Source organism: Silurus aristotelis, assembly GCF_946808225.1.
Source record: "Silurus aristotelis genome assembly, chromosome: 13".
In the NCBI taxonomy this organism is placed as follows: domain Eukaryota; kingdom Metazoa; phylum Chordata; class Actinopteri; order Siluriformes; family Siluridae; genus Silurus; species Silurus aristotelis.
Genome location: NC_139586.1, coordinates 11,405,339 through 11,429,155, shown reverse-complemented (window position 1 = coordinate 11,429,155; position 23,817 = coordinate 11,405,339). Strand labels below are relative to the sequence as shown.

At 37.5% G+C, this 23,817-nt stretch overlaps 3 protein-coding genes across 7 annotated transcripts in view; all 3 read left to right on the top strand.

Annotated features, from left to right (window-relative positions):
- The window catches only part of scube2 (signal peptide, CUB domain, EGF-like 2), a 28,646-nt gene extending 18,708 nt beyond the window's left edge, over positions 1-9,938 (top strand). For all 4 annotated transcript variants that reach the window (XM_083558833.1, XM_083558836.1, XM_083558835.1 and 1 more), the window contains 7 exons: positions 4,253-4,423; positions 5,655-5,822; positions 6,283-6,444; positions 7,682-7,879; positions 7,989-8,141; positions 8,232-8,311; positions 9,009-9,938. In XM_083558833.1, the coding sequence (XP_083414959.1) occupies positions 4,253-4,423; positions 5,655-5,822; positions 6,283-6,444; positions 7,682-7,879; positions 7,989-8,141; positions 8,232-8,311; positions 9,009-9,155 (1,079 nt within the window). In that variant the 3' untranslated portion in view covers positions 9,156-9,938. The remainder of the gene's footprint in view (positions 1-4,252; positions 4,424-5,654; positions 5,823-6,282; positions 6,445-7,681; positions 7,880-7,988; positions 8,142-8,231; positions 8,312-9,008) is intronic.
- Positions 9,939-12,470: 2,532 nt separating this feature from the next.
- tmem9b (TMEM9 domain family, member B) lies at positions 12,471-17,788 on the top strand. The gene is made up of 5 exons (XM_083557985.1): positions 12,471-12,797; positions 14,340-14,431; positions 14,590-14,698; positions 16,563-16,697; positions 16,952-17,788. The coding sequence occupies exons 1-5, from the start codon at positions 12,714-12,716 to the stop codon at positions 17,105-17,107; spliced, it is 576 nt and encodes a 191-aa protein (XP_083414111.1). The 5' UTR covers positions 12,471-12,713; the 3' UTR covers positions 17,108-17,788.
- Positions 17,789-18,307: 519 nt separating this feature from the next.
- Positions 18,308-23,817, top strand: part of dennd2b (DENN domain containing 2B) — a 65,793-nt gene continuing 60,283 nt past the window's right edge. The window contains exon 1 of one of the 2 annotated variants that reach the window (XM_083558436.1): positions 18,308-18,436. The gene's annotated coding sequence lies outside the window, so the exon portion shown is untranslated. The remainder of the gene's footprint in view (positions 18,437-23,817) is intronic. The other variant, XM_083558439.1, reaches the window with a different exon arrangement.

Below are 23,817 nucleotides of genomic sequence, written 5' to 3'. Positions count from 1 at the left end.
TTATTCGATCCAAAGCAGCTTTTTATGCTGATCGTATCCAGTCTCAGAGCAGAGCCCCCATTAAAGTTTCTGACACTCCATTCTGAGCTCGGGCGTGATGTCAGCACTTTCATGTGGCACGTTTGTGTTGGCCGGCCCGCGTACTTACTCCGCAGATGGCGTGATGGTGTGTGTCACAGCGTTTTCCCTCTCACTTGACAAGCCCAGAGCATCAATAGGCAGGCGGGAGGATGACTTCAAGAGGCGCAGACGTACAATTTCCAAGAGGCGGCTCAAAGGAAAGCTTTAACTCCCAGCTCTAAAAAGGAGCTATATTTTTCCTCTCTTTTGTCACCTCCCCCACCGGCGCTCGCCTGCACTAAGTGTAGTTTAGCCTTTTCAGTTTGCCAGCTCTATTGTAAACCCCAGCACAGATTGAGGAAGGGGGAAGTGGGTGAGAGAGAGAGAGAGAGAGAGAGAGAGAGAGAGAGAGAGAGAGAGAGAGAGGGAGAGAGATTTCTGCAATTTACATATTTTGTCTTTTTTTTATTATTCACTCTCTCTATCTCTCTCTCCCCCTTTCTCTCTCTCTCATATATATATATATATATATATATATATATATATATCAATAAAATCACCCTTTTTATTGCTTTTCATTTATGGACATTGTACAATTTTTTACTTTTAATCTATATTAGTATTTCAGTTAATCTTGTCTTATTTTTATTAAATATTTTGCATTAGATTTGCTATGTAATTGCTGTGCAGAGAGAGAGAGAGAGAGAGAGAGAGAGAGAGAGAGAGATCTTCATATCAGTACAGATTTTCACTGGGGGAGAAGAGGGGGTTTATTAAGACTCATTAGTCAGGGCTTTGGAAATGCATGGCACCGATCTAACTCTTCTTTTCCACTTCCATTTACATAGTATCTGGAAAAAAAAAAGAAATCAGTTTGTTGGAATCATGCTACATGCAGAGTTCATGGCATGTCTTAGTGTTGGAAAAGCTGATACGCATTCCACTTGTGTTGCTTTTGGCTCTTTAAAAGCTTGATGCATGCTCGCGATCAGGTTTTCAGCCAGAAGTGTTAAAAGACTTTACCCAGACAGCTGTGTGTAAACTCTTAGAAATAATAAAAGAGCAGCTCGTTTTTCGCCGCTCGATTTTGCGTCAGTGCATAAATTTACTCCGATCGTTGCGTCGTGTTTGTTTTCATAAGAGAGACGTTCGAGCCGTGCTGTTTACTCAAGCAACCGGTTGAAGTGCCAAATTCCTTCTTAGGAAAAGCGGGACACGGTGTGACCCCGGCCTGTGAACTGCTTGAGAAAATTGACTTCAGCAACACCATGGGAATCAATTAGCATCAGCTGTTTGGGCTTTTTTTTTTTTCTGAAGAGCGCAGGAAAGCGATTGGACCTCACTCAATAGGGGGGATTCACAATCCTGACCTCTTTTATTGGGTTCAGCTCCTTACCGCTGTGATAGCACAGTGTTTTCCGATGTCATCAAATAGCCTCGAGTCCAGGGGACTTGAATAGAGGTGAAAGGTCCTTTAAACCTCTTTCTGGCCGTCAGTTCGAGGACTCAATACAATCACCCACTTTGCATTTGAAAGGCTTCAAGGTTTCTCTCTCTTTTTTTCCCTCTCACTCTTGCTTTCTTTCTCTCAGTATTTTCTCAATCTTCCTCTTTTCCTCCTGTCCTTTAGCTCTGGAGCTCAAATAAAAGCCTGGGCAGAGACAATGCTATGACGGCTCTTCACGGTCATTCAAGAGAAACAAAAGCAAAGAAAAAGTAACTTGAGAGTTTTAGAAAAAGTAAATTTAAGCAATTTGCTGAGGTTTTGTAGCTATAGTGACCCCAAACAATCAAGATAATCATAACCTGTGTGTAGAATAATAAACTTATTTGTTCCTAAGAAATTGCTTTTTCAATAGAATTAGTATTATATATTTAACAAATATATATATGTGTGTGTGTGTGTGTGTGTGTGTGTGTGTGTGTGTGTATGTGTGTATGTATATATATATATATATATATATATATATATATATATATATATATATATATATATATACACACACACACACATACATAGTGGTAGTGTGTGTATTAAAATGTCTACATATCATAGTCAGATCCATTATTATTATTATTATTATTATTATTATTATAATTATTATATAATGTTACATTAAACAGTATAAATAATTTAATCACACTTTTTTATTTAAATAAAAAAAGTTATACAGTGGGTACGGAAAGTATTCAGACCCCCTTAAATTTTTCACTCTTTGTTATATTGCAGCCATTTGCTAAAATCATTCAAGTTCATTTCTTTTCCTCATGAATGTACACATAGCACCCCATACTGACAGAAAAACACAGAATTTTTGACACTGTTGCAGATTTATTAAAAAAGAAAAACTGAAATATCACATGGTCCTAAGTATTCAGACCCTTTGCTCAGTATTTAGTAGAAGCACCCTTTTGCTCTAATACAGCCAGGAGTCTTTTTGGGAAAGATGCAACAAGTCTTTCACACCTGGATTTGGGGATCCTCTGCTATTCCTTCTTGTAGATCCTCTCCAGTTCTGTCAGGTTGGATAGTAAACGTTGGTGGACAGCCATTTTTAGGTCTCTCCAGAGATGCTCAATTAGGTTTAAGTCAGGGCTCTGGCTGGGCCATTCAAGAACAGTCACGGAGTTGTTGTGAAGCCACTCCATCGTTATTTTAGCTGTGTGCTTAGGGTCATTGTCTTGTTGGAAGGTAAACCTTCGGCCCAGTCTGAGGTCCAGAGCACTCTGGAGAAGGTTTTCGTCCAGGATATCCCTGTACTTGGCCGCATTCATCTTTCCCTCGATTGCAACCAGTCGTCTTGTGCCTGCAGTTGAAATACACCCCCACAGCATGATGCTGCCACCACCATGCTTCACTGTTGGGACTGTATTGGACAGGTGATGAGCAGTGCCTGGTTTTCTCCACACATACCGCTTAGAATTAAGGCCAAAAAGTTCTATTTTGGTCTCATCAGACCAGAGAATCTTATTTCTCTGTTTTTTAGCAAACTCCATGCGGGCTTTCATGTGTCTTGCACTGAGGAGAGGCTTTCGTCAGGCCACTCTGCCATAAAGCCCCGACTGGTGGAGGGCTGCAGTGATGGTTGACTTTCTACAACTTTCTCACATCTCCCGACTGCATCTCTGGAGCTCAGCCACAGTGATCTTTGGGTTCTTCTTTACCTCTCTCACCAAGGCTCTTCTCCCCCGATAGCTCAGTTTGGCCGGACGGCCAGCTCTAGGAAGGGTTCTGGTCGTCCCAAACGTCTTCCATTTAAGGATTATGGAGGCCACTGTGCTCTTAGGAACCTTAGGTGCAGCAGAAATTTTTTTGGAACCTTGGCCAGATCTGTGCCTTGCCACAATTCTGTCTCTGAGCTCTTTAGGCAGTTCCTTTGACCTCATGATTCTCATTTGCTCTGACATGCATTGTGATCTGGAAGGTCTTATATAGACCGGTGTGTGGCTTTCCTAATCAAGTCCAATCAGTTTAATCAAACACAACTGGACTCAAATGAAGGTGTAGAACCATCTCAAGGATGATCAGAAGAAATGTATAGCAGCTGAGTTAAATATACGAGTGTCACAGTAAAGGGTCTGAATACTTAGGACCATGTGATATTTCAGTTTTTCTTTTTTAATAAATCTGCAACAATGTCAACAATTCTGTGTTTTTCTGTCAGTATGGGGTGCTATGTGTACATTCATGAGGAAAAGAAATGAACTTAAATGATTTTAGCAAATGGCTGCAATATAACAAAGAGTGAAAAATTTAAGGGGGTCTGAATACTTTCCGTACCCACTGTATTTATAGTGTTTTTTGTTTTTGACTGTTTGGTAATTTTTGGCAAAGTGAGAATTTTTAATTTCAGATCTTCACAAAGACATAACGGACTTTTTGATTTTCAAATCCACTGCAGCGTCTCCTCAGAGACCGTCCATTTCATCTTGCTTTGGAAGCTGTTGCTGTAAATTACTTGGTATAATTTTGTCCTTAAAAGCAAACATTAAAAAAGGCTTTGCTGGTGTCCCTGTAATCAGCCTTTATGAGTTCTGGTGAGGAAAAGCAGGATAAAACACACACACACACACACACACACACACTCTGCCTTGGAGCATGTGTGCACTGAACTGCGGTGTGTATGATGTGATCGCATGTGTGCAGGTTTTGATGTAATGGTAGATTTAATTCATGTTTTTTTTCACTCAGTGAACTGTGGCGTTGGATCCTACCACGACAGTGAACAGAGGAAATGTGTCTCCTGTCCTGCTGGAACATACCAAGATGAGGAAGGACAGTTGATGTGTGAGATGTGTCCAGGGCCGAGAGGCAGAGCGAACACGAGAACCAGTGGAGCCCGGAGCGTCGCAGAGTGTGGAGGTGAGACAATGCATTCAAATATTTCTCTCTTTAACATTCCATTTATTAAAATCAATCAACATAATTTATACAAATTTTGCTTATTTGAATACTTTTTTAAAGGAGGAGTAGACTTTCTGAAATAAATAGAAATTAGATTACATTTCCAGACATCTATTAAAACAAAAGAATTCTATAATAATTCTCACACATTTAATTCATTTAAAATATCGAGCTTTTTTTTTGTTTAAAGACTTTATCTAAAGTTACAATAAAATCTATTAAATTCAGCTAATTTTATCATATTTATTTTATATTCTATTCTAAGGTTGTTAGAATTAAAATTATATTTTATATATATTTATAAATATATATGTCTAATATTACCTATAGTAATTTATAATAACTTTAAAGAATCCCTGCATTTCTTATTTGGGATCATTATATAAAACAAATATGATCATAAAAAGAATAGAGAAATATAAAAAGTCATCCGATATAAATTGTCAAACATTTCAAGCATTCTGGGACAAAGCAAAGTGATGCTATATAGAGAAAACAATGAAACTATTTAAAAATAGTTGTTAAATCATTTATTTTAAATATGTTAATGCTATTTTAAAACCAGTAAAAGGTAATAGACATACAAATATATATATATATATATTTTTTTAATAATGTCATAAAGATACATTTTCAGTATTCAAACTTTTCAAAATTTTATAATTCTCATTTGTTGTTTTGTTTTTTTCTTCTGAACCCCCCCCCCCCCAGTTGTTTGTGAAAAGTTGTTTTCAACATTTTATCAGAAATCTAAATCTTTTAAAGACTCTGAAAGTGTTTTCCTACTTACATCCTGTTTATTGTCTGCAAAAACCTACCTGTTTTGATCAAAATCTCGTGTGTGTGTGTGTGTGTGTGTGTGTGTGTGTGTGTGTGTGTGTGTGTGTGTGTGTGTGTGTGTGTGTGTGTGTGTGTGTGTGTGTGTGTGTGTGTGTGTGTGTGTGTGTGTGTGTGTGTGTGTGTGTGTGTGTGTGTTGCTCACACCCCTTGCTGTATTCGTGTGTTATCTGAGCCGCTACAACACATCTCCGGTCTCCTGCTTTTCCCCTGATAGACAAAACATAGGCGTGTGTGTGTGTGTGTGTGAGATAGAGAGAGGGAGAGATAATGAACCTGTACAGTCTGCTTTCTGAGAGTTTAAGTGAAAGTGCTTTAATGCGATCATGTTCCCATGTGGATCTTGCTTTAGGTCAGTGCTCTCCTGGACACTTCTCTCATGGTGGCTTCCTTCCTTGCCGTCCGTGTCCCAGAGGCTCATACCAGCCGGAGATAGGACGCACTTCCTGTCTGCCTTGTGGTGGGAATCTGGTGACAAGGCATGAGGGTGCTGTCTCCTTTCAGGCCTGTGAGACAAAAGGTGAGGACATGAGATAGTTCAGCACACGACCACGTGCCATTTATTAATCATTGACACACGTCATTGAATACTGCAGTGTGGAGACGTATAAAAACACATGAACATGCATAAAGATATAAGAACTTCTATATCAGGCTTAAATGAAAAATGAAAAATTCATTCAAAAAGTTATTGGATCAATCTTTTAAAATGTGCTTATATTTCTACTTGGGTATGAGTACTTACTAGAACTGAGCTCTCTCTTTTTTTTATTTTATTCTTTTTTTTATAATAATTGTATCATATAAAAATTAATGTTAGGCTTCTCACAAAATCTTAATATTTTGTAGAATTTCAGAAAGAATAGTAAGCTAATTGAATAATAATCATATTATTACAAGAGTAATAGACTAAAATTGGTGTGTGTGTGTGTGTGTTTGTGTGTGTGTGTGTGCATGTGTGTGTTCGGATCTGTGTACAGTGCAGTGTTCTCCTGGGCATTACTACAACACCAGCACTCACCGCTGCATCCGCTGTCCACTCGGATCCTACCAGGTGGAATTTGGACAGAACTTCTGCGTGTCCTGTCCAGGAAACACCACCACAGACTTTGACGGATCCACCAGCATCACTCAGTGCAAAAGTACGTGGCGAACCCCCCTTTTAACAAATAAATAAATGAGTGTGTATGAGGAGGATCTAAACAGCAAGGATTTTAATGAAAACTATAATATATAACACACAAAATATAACGCACATGAAAATACAAATAATTTTGAGCAAAAAATGTCATGTTTTTGGAAAATAAAATAAAATTTTCTAGACCATTCTAGATTTTTTAGGGCCACACCACCTACCTTACACACTCAAAAGTGTATTGACACTCCTGCAAACTCTTAAAACTCTGCACCTATCTGGCTGATGCACAACTTATTATTTTATGTGCATCATTTAGGTGTATTAGGCTTGAACCTGTAACTCCACTTTTTAATGAATGACAGTTTACATGCTACTTAATATTCATGATGTATTCAAATGTGCTTGGTTGAAGTCACACCCGCATTGAAAAAGATTCAGAAGCGCATCATTGAATAGGGAATGAAAGTCAATGGAATGAATAACAATACAAAATATAATTGCGATTGTTTTTGTGATCTGGACAATAAAAATAACGTTTGTTAAGCGCCTGTGCAGTTCAGGTTAATCGATCAATACGTCACACATTAAAATCTAATCAAATTCATCTATTAATATCATTGCCAAAAAATTGATTTATGACTGTATTACCGAACTTTGTCGGAGAAAATGACATGCTATACGCAATATGGCCAATAGTATGTGCACCCCTATATATCCCTATGCCATTCTTGAAGATCCACTTACAAAAACATGGGTATTAGTATGCCATTATTCCTCCTTTCCTCTTTTCTCCACTCTTCAGGGAAGACTTTCCGCTAGATTCTGGCTCTGGAAATTTAACGACAAGGGCATTAGTGAGATTGGGTACTTAGATTTCGAAGAAGATGTTCATCCCAAATATATTTCGCCAGGTTGAGGTCAGGTCTTTGTGCAAGACACTTGAGTTCTTCCACTCTAGACTTTCAGTTCAAAAGGAAATCATAGCACTACAGTGTAAACTTTGTGGTAAACATACTTTCATACACAACATAAACAATAAATCCTAATCTACATTTTATTTGTAGAGAAACTCCAGAAGCAACGTGATCAGCTTTACTGCGATATCTATTTGCATATAGCGTATATCACTGGCGAGTAGCTTTTAAACAGAAACTGATCTGCTTCTCATCACAGCTTCTGGTAGAAAAGAAACCTTGGCTTCAGCAGTAATGTTCCTCTGTTTTTTTCCTCATGTTCCACAGACAGGCACTGTGGAGGAGAACTAGGAGATTATACCGGATTCATCGAGTCGCCCAACTACCCTGGCGATTATCCGGCTAACGTGGAGTGTACGTGGATCATCAATCCTCCACCCAAACGCAGGATCCTCATCGTTGTCCCGGAGATTTTTCTCCCCATGGAGGACGAGTGTGGAGATTATTTAGTCATGCGTAAGAGCCGTAAGTAAAACTTTTTTTCATTCGTGAGAAGTAGAGAAGATAGAACCTTAGCGAGAACCCTCAGGAATGTGTGCATGTGAGGCAAACGTTTTGTTTTCTGCCCCATCAGCTCTTCCGAACTCAGTGACGACATACGAGACGTGTCAAACGTACGAGCGGCCAATTGCCTTCACCTCACGCTCGAAGAAGCTGTGGATCCAGTTCAGGTCTAATGAAGGGAACAGCGGCAAAGGTTTTCAGGTTCCCTACGTAACATACGACGGTGAGCATTAATGGAAACATGTAGATGTTCTACATCCCTGACCCTGGTGTGTACACCTTCTGAAATTTGGTTTTGTTTCTCTGGTTCCAGAGGACTACCAGGAGCTGATTGAGGACATTGTAAGGGACGGGAGATTGTACGCCTCTGAAAATCACCAGGAAATTTTAAAGGTAGTATGAATGGAAAAGTTTATGGGGCACGTTTATGTTTATGTTCAAGTAATGTTTTTTTTTTTAACAATGTCACACTGCCCCCACGTGGACATCGGGTGAAATACAAGCTAAGTTCATTTTAATGTAGTGCAAACTTTTGTACCCCCTCTCCTGTAGGATTTGATTGGTTTGCAGGTTTTTTCTAAAATAGAACAAAACAATAAGAAAACAAACAAAATCAAGAGAAAGGACTAATATTGAATTAGTTATTTTGCAAATTTCTAGGGGCATAATCATTTCTGTGGTCTATTTTTTATTTCTTATTATTCTTTCTGAGGGGTGTACAAAATGTGGCAATTTTTTTTGGTTAACGCAAGAAAAACGACTGTGTTGGAATGAAATGTTGAAATGAAGCTAATGCTGAAGCTAATTCTAAAAAAAGAAATCTATTTAAAAAGAAATCAAAAAGGTCACTGCCACCTTGTGGACGTCATGTGAAACAACCGAAAAAGTTGTTTTATTTACATTTTAGATTAAACATTTAACAGTTTTAACTATATTACAAACAGATTAATTCGAATTACTGGTAGAAATATCATTTCATTTGATTTTATATTTAATTCTAAAGGAATGCCAATTTCACAATCAAATGCATTTTTATTTAAAAATAAATAAATAAAAATAAATCAATGTATTTTGAAATTTTCCTCCACAGGACAAGAAGCTCATGAAGTGTCTGTTTGATGTTCTCGCTCATCCACAAAACTTTTTCAACTACACTGCTCAGGAGTCAAGAGAAATGTTCCCCAAATCTTTCATTCGGTTTCTGCGCTCCAAAGTTCTGCGGTTTTTACGTCCTTAGAAATAATAAGTGGAGGACTTTCCATTGAATGTGGCACTCAAATCTGATCATTTATACTGGATAAATATCCATATTTTCTTGAATCTTAGCTGTTTGAGGACTTTGTGTGTGAACGAAGACGAGAACGCAGCTCCATGATGGCTGAGAAAGAGCGACTGGTGTCCCAAAAGAATTTTGCTATGAATGAATTAAAAGCTGAATCTCTTTTCAAGAATACAGGAGATAAAAACCTCAGTGTAATGAGGTCAATACAATTTTTTTCCATTCTTACATTCAGAGCTCAGGGTCAAACCATTTAGGAGAAAATGTAACTCCATCCTCATGCTAGTGTGGAGAAATAAAACAAAACAAACAAAAAAAAAAAGATTGTTGCTGTTGTAATTATGGTACATGTCATTTTATTTGTATCCTTTAAAGCACTCCTCTGGGCATAGTGGCAGGAAAAGCAGTTAATTCTGTTGTATATTATGTAAAAAAAAAACTTCATTTAAACTTTCATGATATTGTATTTTTTTGAAAAGCATCCTTGAGAACAACACCAGACATGTAATAAAGGTATTTAGGTATGCAGAAATTATTTTCTCCAGAAAGTTCAGTAATGTGTCACTAGGAATACGATATGCAGCTAATGCTGAGCGCTAAGTTCTGGGAATTCATCTCATGTTTCATTTCATTGCAGGGCTACGAGATATGACGTACTCATTAAATGTTATAGAGAGTAAATTAATGTTTATATTTTTATGTTTGTACATCTAACATGTAAATAAAAAGAAACGAAAGTAACCCAGAATGTGGTGTGATTACATGTATTGTAAATATTCACATGAAAAGAAAAGTATTTTCCTTTCCAAATATGAAGAAATTTCATGTTTGTGTCTTTTCTTGAATATTCAGTTACACTGTTTTTCATTTATTTATTAATTTTTATACAAATTATGAAATCTACAAAGAAAATAAAGTCGTATAAAAGGCAAGTTGATAATGTGCATGTGATTAGATGTAATGGAGCACAAGGTTATGATATGTGATGTGTTATGTGTAGGGTTTGCTAAAAAGATCCGTTTTTATTCATTCATTTTCTCCCGCTTATCCATAATTCGGGTCGCGGGGGCAGCAGTCTAAGCAGGCCCCCGCCTTCGACTGCTGCCCAATCCTCACAGCACCGTCCCTTACGGTCCCTCCTGCAGGTGGTGAGCCCACGGGAAGGCGGCCCCACGTCACTCCGACGTCACGGACCTTGATATTTCCCTCGTAAGGGACCCCCGGAGCATAGAGGGTTGAGGGCCTTGCTCAAGGGCCCAAGATCCGTTTTTAATCTGCACTTAAACTGGGAGAGTGTGTCTACTAGAACTACTAGAAGTCCAGAGTTTTGAGATCTCAGGGAGCGTGAAGGATTGTAGCGTGTTAAAAGACTGGATAGATACATGGGAGCCAAACCATTTAGTGTTTTGTAGGTAAGTAGCAGTAGTTTGTAGTCGATTCGAAACTCAACAGGTAGCCAGTGTAGGGATGATAAGAATGGGGTTATATGGTGATATGTTCTCGACCTTGTGAGAACACTGGCTGCTGCACTCTGGACTAACTGTTGCTTGTTTATTAATGACGCAGGACAATAGTCCAGTCTGGAGGTCATGAATGCATGGACGAGCTTCTCTGCATCAGATGTTTCTTAGCGCAGCAATATTTCTAAGGTGAAAGAAGGCTGTTTTTGTAATATGGTTGATATGATTTTCAAAAGACAAGTTGCTGTCTAAAATAACTCTCAGGTCTTTTACTGTTGAACTAGTAGTTACAGTAAATCCTTCTAAATGCAGGTTGAAATGCTGGAGCTTCTGTGTACTGATTTTTGGGCCGATGAGCAAAATGTCTATCATTTAAAAAATTGAATTAAAAAAAAGAAAATTATGCATCATCCAATCTTTTAATGCTTTGACAAACTCAGGTCTCAGAGCCAATTGAGCTGTTTTGTCTGGTCTCTATTAGATATGTAGCTGGGTATCATCAACTTAACAGTGGAAGCTAATCCCATGCCTTCTAATAATACTTCCCAGGGAAAGCATGTATATTGTGAAAAGCAGGGGTCCTAGAACTGAACCTTGTGGCATCCCATAATTTACTTGCATTAACTTGAATAGCTCTCAAAAAGTCTACAAAGTGGTAACGATCAGCCGATGTAATTTTGTAAGCGATCCAGGAGAAGATCATGATCTATAGGTTTGAATGCAGCACTAAGATCTAGCAAAACTAACAGTGAGATGAAGCCTTGGTCTAAAGCTAAAAACAGGTCAATAGTGATTTTAACTAGAGCAGTTTCTGTGCTATGATGGGGCCTAAAACCTGACTGAAAGTCTTCAAAGATATTGTTCTCTTTTAAGAACATAACTGGGCAGACAATCTTTTCTAAAATCTTAGAACTCTCAGCTGTATTTAACACTTTTTTTTTCAGTAGTTTAGTTGGAATGGGATCTAACAGACATGTTGATTTGGCTTTAGTAAGAACATCATACAGTTTTTCCTGTTCTATACATGTAAAGCAGTGTAGTTGTGGACTTTTAGGTACGATTGGATCAGGAGATGCTGTCAGAGGTTGGACCGCTACAATTGTTTTTTTTTTTTAATACTTTACATTTTTTTCAGTGAAGAAATTCTTAAAGTCCTCACTACTAAACTGTGATGGATCACATTTTTCTGATACCTGATTTGTAGTTAATTTAGCTTCTGTACTGAAAAGGAACCTGGGATTGTTTTTGTTGTTTTCTATGAGTTTGCTCAGGTGTTCAGCTCTAGCAGCTTTTATCACCTGTCTGTAGATGAGCATACTGTCTTTATACACAATAAAAAAATAAAAAATCCAATTTAATTTTCGTCCATTTTCTCTACAGATTACGGGCTGTTCTCTTGAGGGCATGTGTATGACTATTATACCTTGGTGCAGGTGTTTTTTCCTCTAAACTTTTTTAACCGGATTGAGGCAACAGTCTATGTTGTTAGCCATTTTAACAAGATTATTAGCATTTAGGGTTTTAGTTAGAAATTAAGACAAATCAGGCAGGTTATTTGTGAATCTGTCCTTAGTGGTCAAAAGAATTAATCCTAAGGAGTCGATAACGTGGTGAGACACGGTTAATATGCCCTACAGGTAGTGTGTACAATATGAGGTAATTGTCTGTGATGACATCACTCTGATATATATATTTAGTGTGTGATGAAATGAAAGCTTCAATGTTTTTTTCATTAATGAATTCTAAGTAATTTTGCACACAGCTGTAAGGAATATTTCTGAAGTTCCGCAATACAGAGGAACCTTTGTTTTCTGTGTCGTTGTTTCCTAATCCGGGGGGAAGTGTGTGTTCTGTGTTCACCGCTCAGTCTGCTGATGGTCAGCTGATCTTTCCGGAAGTGTTGCTGCATTACAGCTAGCAGCGTTTTGTTTATTTGGATCCGAATCGGCTCTGATGATCACACGAGAGAATTTATTCTATCTTTATATTTCAGAAATCACTTTGTTGCTGCAGATCACTGAGCGACTCTCACTGAAAAACAACATAACTAAACAAAATGGCTCCACTTAGTGTCCAGACCGGAGTCAGTCTAGTAACGATCATCTGTCTTCTGCTAGCAACTCAGGCAACAGAAGCTAAAGTAAGTAAGTAAGTGTGTGTGTGTGTGTGTGTGTGTGTGTGTGTGTGTGTGTGTGTGTGTGTGTGTGAGAGAGAGATATTGTAGCTAGTTCAGCTAACATGGCAGTACTACTGGTTTAGTTTCTTAATGACGTCATCGCTGTCATAAACGTTAGCAATAAGAAAAAGGAACTAATTTGGCTGATAATTTGTAAAAAAAAAAAAAAAAAAGACTACTGTTGAAGCTAGCATTTATAGTTATTAAAGAATATTATATATATATTTTTTTATTATATATATATATATATATATATATATATATATATATATATATATATCATATAATAAAATACAAATATACACGTGTGTGTGTTTATTTATATATAAAACTGCGTGTCCTTTTTTTTATTAAAACAGTTTATTATTAGTATTAATATGTTCCTGGGGGAACTCGGATTTTAACTCAGATGTACCTCACATAAAAATGATTGTATTTGGTACACGTGTACCGAACCGAAAGCCCTGTACCGAAAAAACTGAAAAATATTTATAGTAGTAATATGAGGTTAAAATGTTCAGTAAATCAGCACTTTGGTGTTGGGATAATCTGATTGGACACACAAACTGGCAGACATGTGTGGGATGTGTGAAGGTTTAAAGAGCAGTAAAATCTTAAAAGGTTTAAACTGGGTTAGAGGAGGGATGAGGGCATGTAATGGTGTTAATGGTGCTAATAGTGGTGTCGTGCATAGTGTGTTCTTCTCTTTGTCTTTTTTCAGTCCTGTAACGTGAAAATAAATCCCGTCAGCAGGAGTAACTGGGGTAGAAACATATGCATTGTGGAAAGACAGATGTTCTAAAGAAAACTGTGAACTTTTTAATGCGATAATGGTGTCACTTCTTTGAGAAGACATTTTTCTTTTATCTTCAACCTTTTTAACTCTGATTTGTTTTGAATATTAAATCGATCGTCCACAGCACTGCATTAGTTTGGTTTAAAGATACATGTTGAAATCAGTCAGTCAGTGGGGGTCAGTGACTGAACCCAGTTTCCTGGGAAAGTAACCACACCTACAAAAACAACAGTCATTTTGTTACACATGTTAAAACAAAATTACAAATAAATAATAATATATATATTTGACTGATCTTGCTGAGGATTTTCTCATGTCAATTTTTCTGAGGTTCACTGAAGTTGATTTGCAAACAAACAAAAACAATAAATAGAAAAAAGGAATAACTTTTATGTGGAAAATATACTGTGAACAATATCATTGAAAATGTTTCTATTGACTTGCTTTTGTACAAGAACTGGAAATGAACTGAGCACAAATGAAGCCTATATTTCTTCTATAGGCACACTTCTTTTTAAATGATATGCCTTCATTTGTGTTGAATTCATTTTATTTTGCTAATCATAGAGTTTTTTTTCCAGATTTGAAGTCTCTGGATGTAATCTACACTTTTCAGATTAAAGATTCAATCTGGCTTTATTGGTGTTTATAGAAAACTGAGATATACTGAAGCTTAAAAAAAAATCTGGTCATTATTTTCCTTTTCACAGAATTCTGAGGACATCCGGTGTAAATGTATTTGCCCCCCCTACAAAGACATTGAAGGACAAATCTACAATCAGAACGTTTCCCTGAAGGACTGGTAATGATGTAACACTCCGAGTCACTATTTTCGAGCTGTATAGCACTAGGAGGCGCTGTAGCCCTGTGTAGTGTGTAAAATTCTGTCTAAGGATGTGTACCATTTTTGTGGGTTTTTTTTTTTTTTTTTTTCTTTCTTTCTTTCTTTCTTGCACTCAGTATCTGTCTTCATGTGGTGGAGCCGATGCCAGTGGAAGGGAAAGACGTGGAGGCGTACTGTTTACGCTGCGAGTGTAAATATGAGGAGAGAAGCTCGGGAACGATTAAAGTGAGATACAGCGTCACTACATCATTACTACAGCTGTTATTGTATAATCATCCATATGTATTCATATTAGGGTCGATCTTAACAAACTGAAATGAAATCGGATATCAGGAGTTTAGTTTTTTTATGTTTGAAATCATCTTTATTTTACAGCATTTTTATTTAATTTGCTTTAGACTTTCTATATATTCACACACGCACACACACACACACACACACACACACACACACACACACACACACACACTACTGTGTAAAAGCTTTTAAGCACTTGTGGAAAAAATTATAAGTGAGAATGCTTTCAAAACTAAAATTAATAATTAATTTTTATTAATAAAAAAAAAAAAAGGAAAAGTAAATTAACAGAAGAAAAATCAATATATGGTGTAACCACCCTCTGGCTTTCAATTCTTCCACTTTGCACACTTTCAAAAAGTCAAAAAGATTTTGTAGGAGTCAGGTGTCTGATTAACCAGTTATACCCAGCAGATGCTAATAAGCATCTATTTAATGTGTAGGTTGAAACACAGTCATTGACTAAAACAGAAACAGCTGTGTAGGTGGCTTATAACTTGGGGCTCAACGGTTAACAGTTGCTGCAAAAGTGAGGTTGTGGAGGACAGTTTCACATCACAGGTCACACACCAAGGCAAGCCTCAGCACTGCACCAAGACACACGGTGGTTCTACTGCATCAGCAAGGTCTCTCCCCGGCAAAGATTAAAAAGCAGACTGGGGTTTTAAGATGTGCTGTTAAAGCTATTAAAAAAAAAAAGAAGCTTAGAAAAATAGGAAACTTTGAAAACTGAAAACAAGGAAACTTAATGCAGTGGAGGAAAGACACATCATGCTTACTTCCCTTCAACATTTAATGTTTTAATTTAATGTAAAGAACTGGCGAAAATAAGTGGAATCCGGGAAGATTTACTCTATGATGTCTGGTAAGAAGTGGTCATAAAGCCATACAGATGACATGGAAACAAGGAACTGGCGAAAATAAGTGGAATCCAGGAAGATTTACTCTATGATGTCTGGTAAGAAGTGGACATAAAGAAGTGGTCATAAAGCCATACAGATGACATGGAAACAAGGCTAAATGATGCCTAGGCTAAATGACAAGGCTAAATGACTATGCTGGAAAACTGACTAACCGGGCTGCAGAAAAATGGCAGCAGGTGCTCTGGACCCATGTGTCAAAATCTGAAATATTTAATCGTAGCAGGAGGCAAGTTGTTTGCAAAAGGGCTGAAGCTCTGTACAATAATGAGTGTCTGCAGGGTACAGTGAAGCATGGTGGAGGTTTCCTGCAAGTTTGAGGCTGCATTTCTTCAAATGTAGTTGGAGATTTGGACAGGATTAATGGTGTCCTCAGTGGTAAGAAATACATACACCTATTTATTCATCATGCGATATCATCAGGGAGGCATCTGGCATTATCGAGTCTGTCTGGGATTACATGAAGAGATAGAAGGATTTAAGGCAGCCTTCATCCACGGATGATCTGTGGTTAGTTTCTCAAAATGTTCGGAACAACCTACCTGCCGAGTTCCTTTCAATAACGTGTGCAAGTGTACCTAGAAGAACAGATGCATTTTTTGCAGGAAAGGGGAGTCATGCCAAATATTGTTTTAATTTGGATTTAATTTCTGTTCATTTACTTTCTGTTTTGTTAATTGCTAAAAATATATTAACACTTATTTTTGAAAGCACTCTCAACTTACATCTTTTTTCCACACCTATGTTTGTACAGTACTGTTTATCTGTATAAACAGAATATATTTATACAGTATATATTTTCTTGGTCTGCAGGCTTTAGTTTTTTACATACTCTTTTTGTGAAGATAAATGTTGGTGTTTGGGTTTTCCAGGGGACCATCATTATCTATCTGTCTGTTTTGGGGCTGCTGCTGCTTTACATGGTGTATCTGACTCTGCTGGAGCCCATACTCAAACGCCGCCTGTTCGGACACTCACAGCTCATCCAGAGCGACGATGACGTCGGGGTAAATAACCATGAGAAATCTCTCCAACAGCCAACTCGCTCATAATAAACCCACAGACCCTGAAACAGTGACAGCACACACATTATATATGTAAAAATCAGTTTAATCACAAGTTGAAATAGTAGCTGGGAAATAAGCATTAATGAGTCCAAAGTCAGGACTCATTAGTCTTTTGTTACAGTTCATGGTACACAGAAAAGCAGTGTGTGTTTCTGTATTGTTTCATTAATTGATTAATTCATTTTTATTCTCAGGACCAGCAGCCGTTCGCAAACGCTCACGACGTGCTTTCCCGCTCCCGCTCTCGCACCAACATGCTGAACAAGGTGGAGCACGCGCAGCAGCGCTGGAGGAGACAGGTCCAGGAGCAGCGCAAGTCTGTGTTCGATCGCCATGTAGTGCTAAGCTAAAAAAAAACTTCCTAGTGGAGCGTCTGGTTATGACCGCTGTTGTACATGCAGCATAACCTCCTCGCCTTTATAACATTATCTCGTGTGTGTGTGTGTGTGTGTGTGTGTGTGTGTGGGTGGGTGCATGCTTGTGTGCGTGCGTGGAGAGATTTAGATGGTGGTAATGTGTAAAGTTTTCTCCATAACCCGCTGGCATGGAATCTTACCACTCACTAGCTAACATTCTGAATTTCTTTTCTGCATGAATTAATCATTTGTGAATGGAAAATGTGTTTGTTGTTTACACCAGGAGGTACGGAAATACGAGTGAAAGATTAAATATGAGAACCTGAACACGTGCAATCATCTCACCTCTCTTAAATTATCATATTAAATTATATTGTTGTGTGTGTGTGTGTGCGCGTGCGTGTGCGCATCGATCATGTGGTGAACTTTTTATTGCTAAATAAAAACCTGTTTCTTGTATCAAAGCATAACCAATCATTAAAAGACACATAAAATTGATGTACATTTTCATGTAAACGGACTGGACATTATTCATTACAGTACTGCTGTAGCACTTTCTCCAAACAAAAATTCTCATTGTGTTGGATTCATGTTTCCTAGGTTTGATGATGAGATTTTTTCTTGTACCTGTGACCACTTCTAATATATTCAATACACTTCTGTGGGATTTGTGGAGATGTCTGTGTTTAATCCTTTTTTTTTTTTTTTTTAAACAAAACGCCATTGATTGATTATTAGCAATGTTAGTAGGTATTGTAGGTTTTTTGATTGTACTGATGGTGCACCTATTGATAATTATATTGGTTTAAGCTTTATAAATAGGATATATTTTGTAATTAGGAAAGTTACTAAAAAACTTTTATTGTAATTTATACAAAAGAAAAAACTTTTTTTACTTTAATATTTTGAAGGTTACAAAAATCATTCAGAAATGTTTAGATAGTCTAGAAACAGTTATTTTATTCAGTTGAGTCAAATCGTTTGAGTTTTGAATCGATTCATTATTACAAAAAGAATCGCGGCTTGTTTTATAAGAAGGGGAAAAAACGAAAACTCAAATGTCTTTAAGCCCCACCTGTATAATGTATTACCACTTTGCTTCAGTGTGTAGCTAAATCAAGAAAAGGTCTCGTTAGTGGCAGTCGCGAATCGATTCTCGCACAACGAGTCACGTTTTAGAGAGTCGTTTAAATGGAACCAATCGGACGCGAGTCGCACGTCAGTTCCCGCTGCGATCAAGCTCGGACACACTCACACATCCCCGGAGCTCAGGCATGGACTTTTGAGACACTTTTGCTGTTCTGGCAGCCGGAAATCAAGAAGGTAAGATATTTCTGCTTAGTTTCATTCTTGTTTGGGAGAAATCAGTGTGGGTTTGTGTTCTGTGTTTTGAGTGCCTTTTGTGTTTGCAGATGTGGACAAATTTTTGAAAATAATTTGAATCACACTATAAAGTGTTCAATCAGATATGCATTATTATGACAACAAAAAACTATAACTAGTATTTTAATAATCATTTTTAATTTTGTCCACTGGTCAGTTTGAGAACTTCTCGTCATAGAGAACCAGTGCAGAAAAAATATTTATTCTAACACACTGAAGAAATTAGTAGTTTTTGAGTCATGAGTCAGTGAGTCATTTCTATATATTTTTTTTAACATTATTTTTACTATTTAGATTAGTTTCTTTTTTTTTTTTTGTGACAGTTTTTAATCCAAGATGATTAGGAGTCTCTCTCTCTCTCTCTCTCTCTCTCTCTCTCTCTCTCTCTCTCTCTCTCTCTCTCTCTCTCTCTCTCTCACTCACACACACACACACACACACTCCTGTTTTTTAATCTTATTGCCTTTTATACCTTTGAACTATCACATAATTTATGATTATAAAAAAATATTGTTTAATAAAACAGTGAATGAGTTCATATTGTGCCATAAGGAAACTAGGGGGCGCTCTTACACCTCTTATGATAATTACAGGCTGTTTCTGATCTTTTAGTTTTCCTTCTAATTATATACACATTAATAAAAAAAAATCTAAAGGAAGACATGTCCATGACAATGGTGGATTATGGTTATAACCTTAAAATTAATTATAATTTATTTTTAAAAACCTGTTGCTAGATAGAGTTTCAGACCTTCAGCTTTAGGCAGCCGTTTCTCTGTTTGTTTTTTTTGACCAATCGACTGTTATCATCATCATCATCATCAACATCATAAACATCAGGGACTGTGCATCCCCCTGAGGATCACAGTGTGGGAAGTTATTATCTCTCTCTCTCTCTCTCTCTCTCTCTCTCTCTCTCTCTCTCTCTCATGCACCTAATATGAAACTTGTGCACCTAATATGATATATTGTGAAGTGAAGCTCATGGAAGTAAAAGTGAATTTCTAAGCCTTATATAAACACAGACATGTATTCCATTTTTCCCCTCTAATGGCTTTTACAGGTTTCCTGTTTGATTCAGATTTTTTTTCTTTTGTGAAATTCTCTGGCAAATTGTTCCCTTGCTTTATTTCCCTTCCTCTGGATGTTTAACTTTTGCATATCCATAGAGAAGTAAGCGTCTACTGCTGGAGTATTCAGGATGTGATATAGCGAACATGATTTGATTACATATTAATAGAAAGGGTTTAGATACCGTTTTTAGAAAGAATGATTTACTCCCACATAAATGAGTTAATATATTGTTCATTTTTGTGTGAAGTGAGTGTAGGATTTATGTTCTCATTCTGCTTGCAATGTGCTGTATATCTGCGAATGTGTTTTCCCCTAAGTGCTGTGATGCTATATTTTTAGTTGTCTGATGCCCTTGTGTCACAGAGAGTCAGTATACATTGGACAAGTTCATATTTCAGTGTTTATGAACTTGTGTTCTGAGGTACAGTTCACTGAACCACATGTCTAATGTTCTGGTGGTCAACAGTCGAATCTTTGTTGTTAAACGAGACACATGGCATCCGCTCCCTGATTTCTGTGCATAATCAGCAAAAAAAAAGTGTTGTGATGATCTCCACCTGAACACACGACTGTGCTCAACACAAACACACACACACACACACACACACACACACACACACACACACACACACACACACACACACACACACATATACACGCACGCACGCACACGCACACACCTGCATTATAATGACCATGATGATTATTACATACATAAAAATACTGTTATACCCTCAACTTTATTTTCTTTATTTATAAATAATAATGCTATAATGTACGTTATACTATAAATGCTTGTTCACTCTTAATCTTTTTGTTGTCATCTCTTTGTCCAGAAGATGTTGGAAAACTTAAAAATGTACTATTCCAAACCTGACACTGGAGACTCCTTACCATGAATGTTAAACAAACATCTTGTGAAGAAAACTTGACCATATCATGTTCTTTAAAAAAAAAAAAAAAAAAAAAAAAAGCTGCTGGTATAATCCATTACTATCATTATTAGAACAAGCGCATTCATGTTTTCCTGCACTACTGTTAGAACTCGAGTCATTTGATTTCACTCATTAATTTATTTTGAAGTTTTATTTTTTTCATATTCTGTTTTCCTCAAATACTATAATCTTAATGTTTGACCTTCACTTCCTACAACTCTTTTAGTGTTGTCTGATTCTTTTGAATCCCCAGACACCTGAAAGGAAGCACTCACTTTGACTCGCTCTCTCTTTATTTATTTTTTTGTAGTTAGGGAGTGGCAAACTTCCAGTCATGTTTTAAAAAAAAAAAAGTTTTATTGTGGTGCTTCTTTGAGTTCCACTTTGAGACTTTACAGATGTATTCAGGGGAAGCTGAATGAGTTCAGCAATAGCAGGATTATGTTCTTCCTGTCCTGAATGGCTTTACAGGATGGAAATGTTCAGAGTTCTTTACTCAGGGTTGAAATGAGTTTGGCCTTAAGTTACACACTTTGACAGATCAGATCATAAAAAATTAACTTATAATTAAAATCCATAGTTTTTTTTTTTTGGCATCGTTATTAAAAGGGGCGAAATCTAAAATAGCATTCCTCAAAATGCAAAAACGGACAACTTCCTGTGAGATAAAGGAAGCATTTCCATCTACGTTAGTGTCAGAGTCGATAGGATGTCCCAGAGGACGAGACAGACAGCCTCACGCAGAGTCTGTATATAGAGAGTGGCTGGGAAACTCTTCTAAACGCCACTCTGTGGACATCGCTATCTACTTGGCTAACATCTGTGCTGTGTCATTGTTTCAGATTCGATTACAAATTATTAACAATTGAGTCGTCTAATGCAGAAGTATTCACTTCTTGAACTTTTCCACTTATTTTGTATTTGTTTGATTAACATTCTATAGAAAATCCCACAGTGCATTTTTTATATCAATCACTACAATCATAAATATTCACACACACACACACACACACACACACACACACACACACACACACACACACACACACCAGCATTGCACATCTGGATCCTTACTTTTGTGCCTAGATTTTGTGGTAAAGAATTGCATAATTCCTGCCAGATTGTATGAAGAGTCTTGCCACAGATTTTTAATTAAAGATTGGACCATTGTAATACATTCACATTCTTGGTTTCGTGCCACTTCATTTATTTTTTTTGCTTGGTTGTTTTGTTTTTATTTGTGGGTTTTTTTTTTTTTACTCGAATCAGCATTGTTTCAAAGTTTAGAATTGTTACTTGTCCTGAAAATATTGTTGATTGTAGCTCTGATGTTTTATTTTTGGTCTTGTAAAGGAAATACATCTCAGTTTGATTTTACTGGTTAAAAAATATAAATATATTTATAAAAAAATTAATAATTTAATCTGTACTTTTTAGACGATAAACATGGAATGTAAGCATAGTCTGTTCTCGCCGACATTTCTGGATGCTTTGATTAAATCTGATTAGATGTTGGAACATTCTGTATTTATTATCTTGTAAGATTCTTGTGGTTCTCAAATAGTTTTGCTGAACTCGCATTGCCCGCAGATGTGCTTCTCAGCTGTTTAGTCCTGCTTCTTAGACAGCAGTTTCTAACCGCATCTGTACACGTTTTGAAATTAAGATCACGTTGTAAATAAGGCGTGCCGATGTCATGTGCATGACAACATGAGCCACTGCATGTATGAGGTCTTGTCGACCCTGTGGTTTTTGTAACTAAACGTGAGTGAGACGTGGGAGTAAGGAATAAAGTGTGAAGAGTAAGAAGTGATGGGTGAGAAGTGAGGTGTGAAGAGTGAGGAATTAATTGTTATGAATGAGGAGTGAATTGTGATGAGTGACGAGCGAAGTGTGTAGAGTGAGAAGTGATGAGTGAGAAGTGATGAGTAAGGAGCGAAGTGTTTAAAATGAGGCGTGATGAGTGAGAAGTGATGAGTGAGGAGCGAAGTGTGTAGAGTGAAGAGTGATGAGTGAGAAGTGATGAGTGAGAAGTGATGAGTGAGAAGTGAGGTGTGAAGAGTGAGGAATTAATTGTTATGAATGAGGAGTGAATTGTGATGAGTGACGAGCGAAGTGTGTAGAGTGAGAAGTGATGAGTGAGAAGTGATGAGTAAGGAGCGAAGTGTTTAAAATGAGGCGTGATGAGTGAGAAGTGATGAGTGAGGAGCGAAGTGTGTAGAGTGAAGAGTGATGAGTGAGAAGTAATGAGTGAGAAGTGATGAGTGAAAAGCAAAGTGTGTAGACTGAGGAGTGATAAGTGAGAACTGATGAGTGAGGAGCAAAGCGTGTAGAGTGAGGAGTGATGAGTGAGAAGTGATGAGTGAGGAGGGAAGTATGTAGAGTGTGGAATGAGAAGTGATGAGTTAGGAGCGACGTGTGTAGAGTGAAGAGTGATGAGTGAGAAGTGATGAGTGAAAAGCAAAGTGTGTAGAGTGAAGAGTGATGAGTGAGAAGTGATGAGTGAGAAGTGATGAGTGAAAAGCAAAGTGTGTAGAGTGAGGAGTGATAAGTGAGAACTGATGAGTGAGGAGCGAAGTGTGTAGAGTGAGAAGTGATGAGTGAGAAGTGATGAGTGAGGAGCGAAGTATGTAGAGTGAGGAGTGATGAGTGAGAAGTGATGAGTGATGAGCAAAGTGTGTAGAGTGAGAAGTGATGAGTGAGAAGTGGTGAGTGAGGAGCGAAGTGTGTAGAGTGAGGAGTGAGAAGTGGTGAGTGAGGAGCGAAGTGTGTAGAGTGAATAGTGATGAGTAAGGAGAGAAGTGTGTAGAGTGAGGAGTGATGAGTGAGAAGTGATGAGTGAGGAGCGAAATGTGTAGAGTGAGGAGTGAGAAGTGTGTAATGTGAGGAGTGCTGAGTGAGAAGTGATGAGTAAGGAGCGAAGTGTGTAGAGTGAGGAGTGATGAGTGAGAAGTGATGAGTAAGGAGCAAAGTGTGTAGAGTGAGGAGTAATGAATGAGAAGTGATGAGTGAGGACCGAAGTGTGTAGAGTGAGGAGTGATGAGTGAAGTGTGTAGAGTGAGGAGTAATGAGTGAGAAGTGATGAGTGAGGAGCGAAGTGTGTAGAGTGAGGAGTGAGAAGTGATGAGTGAGGAGCAAAGTGTGTAGAGTGAGGAGTGATGAGTGAGAAGTGGTGAGTGAGGAGCGGAGTGTGTGGAGTGAGGAGTGATAAGTGAGAAGTGAGGTGTGAAGAGTGAGGAATAAATTGTTATGAATGAGGAGTGAATTGTGATGAGTGACGAGCGAAGTGTGTAGAGTGAGAAGTGATGAGTG